A 13,843-nucleotide genomic window follows, 5' to 3' on the forward strand; every position below is an offset into this window, starting at 1 on the left:
CTTGTTATGCCAAATTGTGAATTACCAGGAGACAAGAACTGTATACATATACTTTACTGTATCTTCTAAAATATCTAGCTAAGTGCCTTGCATATTTTAGATTTTTATTAAGTACTTATTGAACAAAGTATTTCTTAAGTTTCATGAAGTACTTCTTGAAAGTATAGCAGAATGTTAGGTTAAAATAATGAGATAAGGAACACAGAGGAGGCTTATGTGTACTTTATTCCACTGATATGAATATATTATTTAAACTGAAAATAAATTTATGAAAACTGAGATTTAACCGAGACTAGAACTTTAATTAATTTGGAAGTAACTTTTCTTTGCTCCCTTATCATAAAAAAATTATTTTCCTTTATATAAGAACATTTATCATGGTTTCTTTTTATTTGTCTCACTTTTAAAATGGAATTGGATAAGAGATTCACAAATGACAAAGTTAGAACAAATTCAATTTAGAGATCTTCACTGATTTTTGTTTGTGATTCTGGAATGAGGCAAAACCCCATTCTATAAAATAGAGTAGGTGTTCCAATTATCTGAGAAAAGGAGTTTGGTTGTGTAGACAGCCAAGGGAAAGCAGAAACAGAAACCAAAAAGCAGATTGGATGTTTCAAAGTTACTGTCCTTGTAAAGGTTAAAGCAGATGGAACTTCCTTATCATTCAGGTTAAAACTGGCTTGCTTGGGATTTGGCTATTATATCTCTCAGTCTTCCGATTTATAAGGTCAGATAAACAACTTAATTTCAGGTTGATGTCATGGAACTTTAGCATGAGTGACTTCATTTTGGTTTGGTCTATTGGGCCTAGTACAGGAGCTTAGTCCAAAGCAATGGCCTCCTATAAAGTTTATTTAACAAGGTAATGAGACCCTGGTTCTAGGTAGTGCTCCAGAATCATGGGCACTTAATCCATTCAACCAAGGAAGCAGACAAGTGCCAGAAATGGCTGAAGAGTCCACATCAAGTTCCTAATCAGGGAGCTAGCTGCAAGGTAGAATCCAGGAACAAACAGGAGACTAGCTGCTGGTGCTTCAAACTCAGTTTTAACAATAGGGAACTAAGCCAAGGAGCACATCAAAGAGACTATGGAGTTTTTTTCTTTTAAATCTCAATATTTCCTTTTACATTTAAGTGTGATTTAATGGATGAGGTAAAAATGTGACGTAGGCAAAGATCAAAGTGGGACTGAAGACAACGAGCTGTACAATAGTCCTTGTTTCCTTTTCTTTTTCTTTTTCTTTTGTTCTTTTTTTTTTTGAGATGGAGTTTCACTCTTGTTGCCCAGGCTGGAGTGCAATGGCACAATCTTTGCTCAACGCAACCTCCACCTCCCAAGTTCAAGTGATTCTCCTGCCTCAGCCTCCCGAGTAGCTGGGATTTTAGGCATGTGCCACCACACCTGGCTAACTTTGTATTTTTAGTAGAGACCGGGTTTCTCCATGTTGGCCAGGCTGGGCTCAAACCCTGACCTCAGGTGATCTGCCTGCCTCGGCCTCCCAAAGTGCTGGGATTACAGGTGTGTAGTCCTTGTTTCTTACATCAAGAACCAGACCCTATGCTCCTATTAAGAAGAAAATAACTGAATTATATTTTTGTATTAAAAATAATAGAGATGTGAAATTAATGTGTGTCTTTTATCTTTGATATGCTAATGGAGGAAATAACAGTAATTTAAAACAGTTTTTTTGAATAAAAAACTTAAGACATATATTTGGGGAAAAATAAAATGTTTGTGATTCAATATATATAAATATCCAAATACATAAATACATGATAGGTGATCATTTCTTTGGGAAAAAAAGACAAGCAGATTAAATTTCTCAAATATAATTCAGATAGCAGTGTTGAAATTTACTGTTCATCTCATACTTAATTTTATTATTTCTGAAATAAAAAATTAGTGTTACTATGATGCCAAATCAGGTGTTATTTTTTAAGTGTTTTTTCCAACACACACTCAATGATGTTATATAATTATGCTCAGATCAACAGATATATACCCAGTCCCTCTAACCATAGGATATTGTGTGTGATTCTGCAAAGGATGATAAAATGAGACAGATATAGCTACTGTTCTTGAAGATATTAAAATATAGTATGTTGAATAGAAAAATAACACAAAAATAGTGTAGTAGGATGGTTAAAATAGCAAACTGAGAGAAGTTTGTATATCTCATGGTGATGGCTAAAGGGGATAATCTGTCTAAGGGGAGAAGGGATTTAATAATATTTCATGCTATTGTATTTGAATTTTTCCCATTCTGTTATGTTCTTTTAGTAACACCCTATACACTCCTTCCAGTCTCTTTTCTCTAAACCTCCCTTTTGTCTTCTTACTGGAACATCTTGCACCTCCTTCTAAGCCATCCATATGACCTTTAGTCATCCTAAATTCAAAGATCCATTATTAAATTCCCTTAGCGGTATTTCTAGACACCAATGCTTCCTTCCAAGTAGTAGATATCTTTCTTTTATGTTAATCCTCTGTAACCCTCAAAATAAGCTCAATTATGACACAGCATTGGAATGATTTCTTATGTGTTTCTCTAATAGACTGTAATTAATCTGAACTCAAGAATGATGTTTTATTTATCTCTGAATCTGATTTTTCAATAAATCTCACCAAATGGAGAGGATAACTAGAACATTGCGTTTTTTAAAGATATTGGGAATAGGACAAAATGCTACCTCGGTAAAAGTGACTTAATTTTATAAATAGAACGGGATTAAGAAGGAGATGAAATAGTCTCAGAAGCAAAATAGTCAGAACCAGAGTTGTGCTGGTAAACATTTAATAGTCAACTCTTTGCAAAGGAAACAAACAAACAAAATGATTCGTAGACTTTGTAAATTTCTATGTTGTTATTGTTGCACCATGGCCAATTTCAAGCTACCAAGTCATGTCTTTGAATTTGGAGTTGGGAAAAGGTGAGCCCAGTCAGCTCTTGTAAGCTAGTGCAAGGCAACTCCAGCAAAGAACTCATGAAGAACTAGAAAATTGTCTGTCCCTTGTAGTATCCCACTGTGGTTTTCATGATCTGATACTGAAATATGTATACACAAAATTGATTTAATTCTTTCTGACAATTTCTTTCATCATCACCACATATATACCACAGAGATGTACTAACTTTTTAAAAATGACCAAATCAAGAGCAAAATTATTAATTTCAAAAAATTTACAAACTGTTAGAATTTGACTTACAGAAAATTGTATACATATAGTTAAAACAGCTGTATAAAACTACTTAATATGAATATTTTCTTTAAAATTATTACATTTTAATATTGTAAAAGATTATAAATGAAGTATAAATATTTCACTAAGAAGCTTTATGGATTTCTTTAGGAATTTTTTAGTTTTACTATGAAGAAAATATACCAAGTTAAAACAGTCTTGTAAGCAATAATTATTGCCTATAAAATAAGAAATGAAGGATATATAATGAATATATTAGTAAATAAATGACACATATTAGTAAATAAAGTAATATGTGTCATTTTGGGTTGAAAAGTAACTGTGAATTCAACCAGTAAATTATTTTTAAAATACTGTCAAGTTCTGTTCATGTATTATATGAATGCTGACTGTACATAATTTTATTCTTTTTTAATGTTTGAATTAATGACACTATTAATATCTTACAGTTAACATCTAGTAGAAGCAGATATGAGCTAATTTGTATTTTCCTGTCATATAAAATCTGAAGTCTTCTTCAGTAATGTTAATTTTATCTTGTCATTTTAGATCTTTTACAGCACTTAATATCATAATTGTAAAATTAAAATATTGTTCCTTATTAATATTTGAACAAATAACAAAAAGTAAATCTAATAATACTATTTATAATTTATTAGGACATAGAACAATCATTTTGACTAAGCTGTTATTAATTAGTTTATGATAATAATACTAGTAAAAAATTTCAGACTTTCAATGTATGAAAAATACTCAGTTTAAACAAATAGAAATGTTCTATATCATTAAGGAACCAAATAGTCTAGTGATTAAAAATACAGGTTTTAGAAATAGATCTAAGTTGAATCTATGCTCTGTTTCTTGTTATGGGACTACAGGTAAGTTTTTAAATTTATGTAATCTCTCACTTGTGAGTGAGTTTGATGCTGAGGTTATAAAAACAAATACGGCCAACAAAGTCTCTGTATGCATGAAGCTTTCTGTTTTATGGCATATACAAGAAGCAAACAAATACTCATAGTGTGGTAATAGAGAAGTAATAGAGAACTGCAGAAATAAAGTGTAAGTTGTACTTAATCTATTCTCAGAATCAGAAAGCCCTCCTGAGAAAAGTGGTATTTAAGCTGAGACTTGAAGGAAAAATAAAAATTAGCTGGATAAATGTGAATATTTGAAATGACAATACCAAATAAATTTACAGGAATCTCTAAAATTAAATTAAAATGCCACATATAAATCCCTTAACAGTCTCTGGTAGATGCTGAATAAATGGTAGATGATAAAAGTACCTCACACTTGTATGGAACTTTATGGTTTTATTTATGATAGAAATAGCCTAATTGTGCTCACACTGACTGCAAAAGTACTAAAAACACAATGAGACCAACAATATTATCTTATTTATCTTTGTGTCTTCATCTGATCACACTGCTTGGAATTTAAACAGGTGTTCTTTAAGTCTTCCTTAGCAAATAAATACATGAATGAATAGGGAAAATACAGCTTTTAACCATTAATACAGAAGTAAAGTTTTGTGACTAGATGAAGTATTATTCAGTAAATAAAATACAGGTATGCTCCCACTTGTCCTAGTCATTTGGCCTCCAAGTTATAGGATGGATATGTATAAATTCTGATTATTTATTCAACTATCCATATGCCAGTGTCAGCAATATATTAATTTCAAATGGTAACACAACAATGCACTGATTTAGTCTGTTGGATCTGAGTAAGCGTAATTTTTAGGAGTTCATATCTATAAACATTACCCCAAATTGGGATTGAATTGGAAAATAATCTGACACAAAGCTTCCCTAAAGGCAGTGCTTTGGGTTAGGCATTCATTAAGTAACTGAATTTAAACAGTGAATGGACTCTTTTTCCTTCTGGATCGTTGTAAGAATAGCAGATTACAGATGAAGTGAATTTCAAAGTGTTGTGAATGGCCAAAGTGAGAAGAGATGGCTCACACCAAGAGCATCAGCTGATTTCTGTAGCCATTTCTTAAGGAGGCTGACAAATTAACTTGAGAATAATCAAGAAAGGTCAAATTATGGTCATCTCATTATTCTAAAAGGTTAAGGAAATACAAAAACATATAAAGAAAGTAATTTCAGAAACTACCAACATATGAAAAGCTTTAACATTTTAGAAGACTGATATGATTTGGCTGTGTCCCCACCCAAATGTCATCTTGAATTGTAGTCCCCATAATCCCCACATGTCATGGGAAGGACCCGACAGGAGATAATTGAATCATAGGAGTGGTTACCTCCATGCTGTTCTTGTGATAGTAAGTGAGTTCTCATGAGACTGATGGTTTATAAGGGGCTGTTCTTCCTTCTACTTGGCACTTCTCCTTGCTGCTGCCATGTGAAGAAGTACTTGTTTGCTTCCACTTTCACCGTGATCATAAGTTTTCTGAGGCTTCCCAGCCCTGCTGAATTGTGGGTCAATTAAATCTGTTTATAAATTACTCAGTCTTGGGTATGTCTTTATCAGCAGCATGAAGACAAACTAATACAGAGACAAACTTAAGTTGTATGTGTTACTTGTTGGTTCTCCTTAGTTGAATCACTATTTTTGCACATCCAGGACTGCCTTCTCCCTGTCCTCTTAGTATCATGTCTTGCACTACCAACCAAAACAGTTCTCTACAGCGTAGTCATAGTTATCACTTACAAATAAAACTTTGATTATGCATCACCTCTGTAAACTGTTTATGGCTTCTAATAATAGCACTTAGATAAAAGCCCCAAATCCTTTTTGTTATTTCACACGAAAATAAGCATACCAATTTTTGTGTAATATGAAAAAATACATGTAGTGAGCTGAAAATGGTTCTCCCAAGTTATCATGCCTTAATCTGGGAGCCTGTGTATGTTACCTTACTTGAAAAAAGGATTCTTTGCAGATGTGATCAAATTAAATATCTTGAGATGGGGAGATTATCCCAGTGTATGTGGGTGGGTCCTAAATGCAACCACAAGTAAGAGAGAGACAGAGAGAGATTTGACAGAGGCCGCAGAAGAGGAGACAGTGTGACAATGGAAGCAGAGATTGGAGTGATGCAGTGAGGAGCCAAGGAATATGAGCAGTGATCAGAACCTCGAGGAGGCAAGAAACAGACTACTGTAAATTGTCAAAGTGAGAAGAGGTGGCTTACACCAAGAGAAGACATTAAAGCAGCAGCTGATTTCTATAATCATTTCTTGTACTACCAACCAAAACAACTCTCTATAGTGAGAATTTTCATAATTTTCCTTGTGAATTTGCATATTTTCATAATACAAACTAGGGAACCCACTGCCAGAGAAAGGGGCTTAGTTCCACCTACTGAGTACCTTAAATCACGGAGGACTCACGGGTGGAGAGAGGTCAGGCAGTAGACTACTAATCTTACACAGCCTGGAAGATTTGGGAGGAGAGCCATTTGTCCCTGGTGCTTCCTGCAGATTCCACTATTTATAGGAGCCGGTGAAGCAAACAGATGCACTGAAAAACAATATTAAAATTGTTTCAATGTTCTTTCAATTGAATTTTAACTCCAAGTGCTCATCCTTTAGTGATGGTAGGAAGTATAACTTCAGTTGTTTGTGGGTTATCTCAACCACAGAGTTTTGTCACTGTCTTGATATTTTACAAACCATGTATCCATTGGAAAGTCCCATCGAGATGCTGGTAATCAGTTCACACTCACGTCAACCATTTAAGTCCCATGGCTCTGCCCGTTTATGTCCCACAGTTCTGCCCATTTCATGCCATGCTAGAGACGTAAGCACTTTGGGAAGAACTAGAAACTCCTCTGCCTAGGATCTAGCTCATTAAGTCAAGAGTGAACAAGGTAGCTCTTCCTCACTGAGTCTTTGCCCTCTCCCCAGATGATGCCAGGAACAAGCACTAGGTCTCCTTCGTTCATTGAACCAATACACTTCTCCTCCTGTCTACTTTAGGAATTTTTCCTCATTTCCTAGCCATCCATTTCTCAAATGTTTTCTTATAACTTTCTGGTGTCCTGTGCATTAGCTTTTAAGATGTTTAGGATTTTATAAAGAGCTTCTAATTTCACATTGATTATTTCAATTAAACCTAGTTCCTTGCTTAAAATGAGAGGAAAGAAGGAAAACATGTCAGGAAAAACAGACATTTCAACAGTTCACTAAGTTATATTGACTCACCAGGTTGTGTTCTCCTAGAATGTGCTTCTCCTACCACCTCATCCTCTTTTTCTGAACACCCAATATACTTCTAGAACTTGTGCCAAGTCTTCCCTTCCAGGTAGATTGTAAAAATCAATGAGAGCAAGCTTGTACTTAACACATGATTATTTAATAAAAAAATGAGAAGTGTTTCAGGAGATGATACCACCAAACAGAATGTGTTTTATTTGTTTGTTTTTAACAGAATTAGTTTTGACTGATAGAGTATGAGTAGAACTATAATCCATGAAGCTATTCATCTGCTATACAGAAAAATCAATACTTGGTCTTTAAATATAAACATCATCTTCAATAATAAGACTGAATTTATGGAATGCACAAATAATACTGATTAATTTTTCTTAGGTGTTTTATACCTACAGAGACATCAATTGTCACCCAAAGATGGTGTATAGGCTTGAATTTTGGATTTTGGAGTATAGGCTGCATGGAACATAATGGCAAACCTTATTTAAACAGAAAGAAAAGCAGAATATCAGTCATAATGTTTTCTCTGTAAGAACTGAATAATTGAAGTAAATATATGAATCTTAAAATATCAATTGTAATATTGGCTTTTGCAACTTAGGCAATTATAAGATATAGGACATTTTAAGGACTAATGAAGAAATTTTTATTTAATTTATTCTAAGTTTTAAAAACTTTATTTTTCTCAACTAGAGAATTAGTTGAAAGCTCCCAATCCATGATTTCCTAAAAAAGTCACATCTGACTTAGATATTGGTAGCAGTTCATGCTCTTTTTATTGCTGGCCTGTGTCCCTTCCAAATACTTTAATGGCATTTTACTGTTAAACAATATATATTTCTCACCACCTGAAAAACTAATTCAAAATAATATTTCTTTATTCTATGAGGTCTCTCACTGTTGTCATTCTCCTTTTGTGGCCTATGCTCATTTCTTTTCCCAAACGAAAAGTAGAGAAAAAAAACATGACAACCTTATGTGTCTGCAAGTCTCTGTAAAATGCCTCCGTCTAAGTTTCCTTCCAATCAGGAACATAATTCTTAGCAAACAGGTCGCTAACTCACTTAATTAACTCTCTGCTATGTTCTTAGAGGAGTTTCTGTATCAAACTTGAATTGGCATAGCATTTAACAAGCTGTACAAGGCCTTTGGGAAACCTGTTTTTAACAAAAATGGCTTCTTAAATGGGCTTTGATCTCCTTAAAGGATTCTGAATTACTGCATAAAATCCTAAGGCACTTATTAATGATGCATATATATGCAGATTTTAAACACAGTGAAAGATAAATTTCTTTTCTGCCTCCTTGGGGAGCATCCTAATATGGATTTTCTTTAAACATATCTTGACCTATTGAACATTTGATAAACAGATATTTTACTCAAGGCTCCCTCCAGATCTTTGACAATTAAGAAGTAACATAAAAACCTGTTTAGGATTGCATCGTACTCTTCTCTGTTAGTATTTGGGATAGAGATTTGAAGGAGAGTGATCCTCTTTTCCATTTTTCCCCTCATATAATTTTTTTTAATGCTTACTCTTTGTCAGTCACTCCACTATAGACAGGATTGCAAAGTCAATTAAGCTATGGTTTATTTGCTTCAGGAAATTGCAGACTAGTGAAAAGTGGAGCAGAAAAGAAAAAAATAAACAAAGAAAATATACAATGATAGGCCAGACTGATACATTGATAAGGCTTATAATAGATTTTTACCTAAATACAAAAGTCAGACATCTAATTTAGACCAAGAGAGGATAATATGTGAGTTGAGTTTTACAGAATGAGTCATATGTTACCGAATAGGAGAAGGCTATCCTGAGCAGAAAGATGGATATATGGAAGTAAGCATAACCTGTTTGATAATTTTTAAGAAATTTATGACTGTCAGCTGTATGGGTTCCTGTGAGGGTTGGTGTTTGACACCAAAGAGGTTAGCAGGAACATTAAAGGCATTGTAGGAAAAAAAAGGGAAAGTGTGTGTGTGTGTGTGTGTGTGTCTGTGTGTGTGTCTGTAATTAAGTAACCTAGAGAGGAAATTTTAGAGTATAAATTTTTGGAAATTTGGGGACTTGTCATATGCCAAAATCTAGACAAAGCAATCAGTGTCTATCAACCAGCCTACTTATATTTGAACATAGAAGATAAGTCTTCCTAGTGCAGATGAAAATATTTTCTATATGTGAAAATAACTTCCTGAAAGTTCTGTCCACATAATTTCCCAAGTTCATGTATAACGTTCTTTATGCAGAAATTTTATTTACAACTGAATTCTTGAGGATCACGCCTGCTAAGTAACACCAGGTGCAACTAAATAAGGAGAAGTAAAATATCTGAATGTTCACCCAGAAAGCGATCAATCTATTTCATTTTAATATATTACTTATATTTAGTGAATATACAAAGAATATATCACAAACCATTGGCCAGGCCTGGTGAATGTGGACCTATAGTTTCAACTACTCAGGAGACTGAGGCAGGAGAATTGCTAGAGCCCAGAAGTTCCAGGCTGCAGTGAGCTATGATCATGCCACTGCTGGGTGACAAAGCAAGAACCTGTCTCTAAAAAGTAAAAAAAAAAGATAAGCAAAATTACCTTGTCATTATGTGATGCTGTCTGGTATTGAAATTGAATTTTATTTACACACATAATTTAATACAGCTTTAAAAAAATTTCTGGATTCCTTCTCTGTATTCACACATTTTGGCAATAACTCATATGTATTTTCTCTCCATTGATACAGAAATAGGGACACTGTAAAGATATAAAACATATATGACACCTAAGAACCCTTAATATTTGTTCACTAGAGCTCATACGAGATGTGATCTATACTCTGTAGTTTGGAGAGCTAAAGCAATTCATAACTACTTTAGCACTCAGTCCAATTTAAGATGAATTGCCCGTCTTATGTGATTGTACTACTGAGCAAGCTGAATGTCACTTATCTGATGAAAGAACAGTGCCCAGCTATCTCACATACACTCTGTGTATCATTCAAACTTGAAAACATTTATATCATAGTCATTATCTTAAAATCACAGTATTTGCCAACAAAGCCTTCTGGCTTGATTCCATAGAAGGACATTTAAAAAAAGATATGGCATAACAGATTCACTGTCCTGCTTGTATGTGTTTCTAAGTTTGTTCTTTTTTTTAGGTAAAATAAAGAATTTAGCAGTAGTGCAACCATTCACAGTTCTAAAAGAAGCAAGTGCAAATGTAGAGCAATTTTTTTTTTCATGAAAGGCAGCATAAAGTGACTGCACTTACACTTTGGATTTGCAATTTCACTGATGATCTAAATAATGCCTTCAGTTTAAACAGTTAGTTCCTCTACTTTGAAAATTACCTTTGACCTTTTTCTCACTAGATATCAATTGAATTCCAGGTTGCACATGCTGAACTAAACCAGGTAGTTGCCCTGGCCTTGTAAACTTAAAAGGCAACTTCTTTGTGAATGTATTTGTTGGTATCATTAACTACATCTAAGAAAATATAGTTTTTATAAAGTTAGATCATTCATATCTAAGTTGCCTTTTATTCATGTGGCTTAGTAAAAGTTAACTGTACTTTCAAAGTACCAAGGTAGTTAAACAAGGTAATTTTTTTTTTTTTTTTTAAAAAGGGTCTCGTTCTCGCTCTGTCACCCAGGCTGGAGTGCAGTGGTGCTATCTCAGTTCACTCCATCTCCAGGGCTCAAGAAATTCTCCCACGTCAGCCTCCTGAGCAGCTGGAACTACAGGTGTGTGCCACCATGCCTGGCTAGTTTTTGTATTTTTTTGCCATGTTGCCTAGGCTGGTGTCGAACTTCTGTGCTCAAGAGATCCACCTACCTGGACCTCCCAAAGTGTTGGGAGTATAGGCATGGGCCACCATGCCTGATCAAACAAGGAAGTTCTAATAGGTGTCTAAGATTGCCCCAGTGATTCTCCTTTCTAAGTATTCATGATCTTGTATAATTCCTCCCCTACTGACTTGCTCCACATGAATAGAATATGGAAGAAATAAGTTGTCACTTTCATGATTAGTTTACAAACAACTGTGGCATTTGTCTTGGGTGCTCTAACTCACCCTCCCTTGGTTCACTCACTTTGGAAAAGCCAGTACTGTGTCATAAGGCCACCCTGTGGAGAGGTCCAAATGACTACTTGGAAACAGGTTTTCTGAAGCCTGCCAATGACCTTGTGAGTAAGTAGATACAATCTTTGAGTCAAGCTTTGGGATGATTATACACCTAGCCAGGAGTTAGAATCCAACATCATGAGAGACTGAACTGGAGGCACCAATGTAAGCTAGGCCTAAATTTTTGACCCACAGAAACTGTGAAATAATTGAAACTTATTCCACTCGACTGAGTTTTGGGATAATTTGTTAATTAACAATAGATACCTATATAGATTTTTATTCTGAGTGTAGGATGCTGCTGTAATAAGTCTAAAATATGAAGGTAACTTTGGATCTGGTCAGTAGATTTCAAGGAGGATGTTAGTGAAAGTGGAAAGTGCCTTGACGGAGCTATTGCTACGTGTCTCATAGTTTTCAATAAGGCTGTAGGTTAGGACTTTCAGAAGATTTAAATAAATGGTATTGGAAACTGGAGGAAAGATAATCCTTGTTATATAGTATCAGAAAGTTTAATAACAACATTGATTAAAGTAAGGCAGAAAATAGAAAATGTGCCTAAAAAACTGGACGATTTGCCTAAGGAGATGTCTTAGCAAAGAGTTGAAGGTGCTGTCTCGTTTTCTCTAGCAGTACATCTATAGAGTAGGGAGATAAATTAAAGGAAGGATTGTTAAACAAAGAGGAGCCAGTACTTGTGATGTCTTTGAAAATTCTCAGCCTCTCTAGAAATCAAATAATGCTAAATTTAAGAAATGGCTTCAATCAAAGGTCAAATTCAGAGTACTTCCAGGAAAATGTAGTCCAAAAATGAAAGTGAGGGTATACATAAAATCTTTCGTCAAGACCTCAGAAAGATTAAAGCTGGTGACTCAGAAAGCCCTTAAAGAGATTAAGAGCATACCCTCTGTGTCCTCTGAAACATTATTATAGCTTCTAGAAAGTTTAAAGACATTATTGCTCATCCATAGAAGTAGGAGCTCAAGATAGAGAAGGGCTTATCTCAAGAGATTTTTGAATGTGGCTTTTGTCAAATGATATAAACCCCAAGAAGCTTCACAGGAGACCCATGAAGTTCTTAAGTTATAGATGCAGAAACATTTTCAGCTTGAACAAAGGGGGGAACAGAGACAGTTTAGAATTAGAAGAAACCATTTGGACTCTCAGAATTATGCTGATAGGGAGTAGACTGAGAGAGCTGCTCAACTGAATGATGACTCAGAGGGCAGAACCAGACCCCAGCAGTTAAAGCCAAGAGCCATGGAGAATTATACAAAGTCTTTTGACCTTATTAAGTAACTTCCAGTAATTGCATAATTGGACTTCAGAATTGTTATAGGCCAGTGGCTTTTTTGCACCTGCCATTTCCCCTTTTCTGAACAGAAATGTCTAAAGTAGTTACCCTCTATCTGTATCATTATTATTTGTTGTGTATTTGGGAAACCAATATCTACCAATTTTCAGATGAAGAGGGATTATATTCAAGGATATGTATTTTTGGAACTAGACCTGAAGTGTCTACACCATGGCTGAATCTGATTCAGATGACAAGATTATTTAATTTGAGTAAGTACTACAGTAGTATCAAACTTTTGGCATTGGTGGAGTGGGTGAGTATATTTTACATGTAAAAGGAATGTTAACTGGATGTTAATTAGAAGTCAATAGGCAGAGTACAGTGATCCTCAATTATCCCTGCTACCTGGTATTCAGGCCCTCATATAATCCCTATTTTTTGAGTGAAGGCTATGTTTATTAGCTTCTAACAAATATGATACAATGGAACTGACGGGAAGCTACTGCTGAGACTAGGTTTTGAAGAGGCTGTGGGGCCCATTTTTAAGGATCTGGCTCACTCTCCCTTGGATCCCTTGTCCTGGGAGTGCTTCCGTGTCATGAGGAACCCAACAGTAAGACCTTCATGAGTGAATTTAGAAAATGATCCATCAGCTCCAGTGGATCTGTAGCTGAGAAGACCATAGCCCTGGCATATAGTATGATTACAACCAGAAGAGACTTTTAGTTTCAAGACCCAGCTAAGCCGTACCCAAACTCCTGACTCGCAGAAACTGTGTGAGATGATAAATACTTGCTCCATTTAATGTGCTATGCAGCCATAGATAACTAATACAGCACTCAATAAATGTTTGCTACCAAATACATGCAAATGAGAGGTTAAACTGTAATTAAATGAGGAAAATTAGGGCATATAAATATTAACATTTTGAGACTGGGACATGGGTCATTGAAGTCAATATTTCAATAATAACATATATAAAAGAATGAGTTATTGAACAAGATTTTAAGTATCTTAATATTGTGTTCAAAT

The 13,843-nt window shown here is 34.8% G+C and overlaps 1 protein-coding gene across 10 annotated transcripts in view; it reads left to right on the plus strand.

Moving 5' to 3' along the window:
- CCSER1 (coiled-coil serine rich protein 1) overlaps positions 1-13,843 on the plus strand; it is a 1,459,661-nt gene that overhangs the window by 613,359 nt on the left and 832,459 nt on the right. For 4 of the 10 annotated variants that reach the window (XM_054484477.2, XM_054484476.1, XM_054484479.1 and 1 more), the window contains exon 8: positions 11,018-11,134. The exons of the other annotated variants lie outside the window; for them this stretch is intronic. In XM_054484477.2, the coding sequence (XP_054340452.1) occupies positions 11,018-11,134 (117 nt within the window). The remainder of the gene's footprint in view (positions 1-11,017; positions 11,135-13,843) is intronic. 10 annotated transcript variants of the gene reach the window in all.

The sequence above is a fragment of the Pongo pygmaeus genome, chromosome 3, assembly GCF_028885625.2.
Source record: "Pongo pygmaeus isolate AG05252 chromosome 3, NHGRI_mPonPyg2-v2.0_pri, whole genome shotgun sequence".
Classification (NCBI taxonomy): domain Eukaryota; kingdom Metazoa; phylum Chordata; class Mammalia; order Primates; family Hominidae; genus Pongo; species Pongo pygmaeus.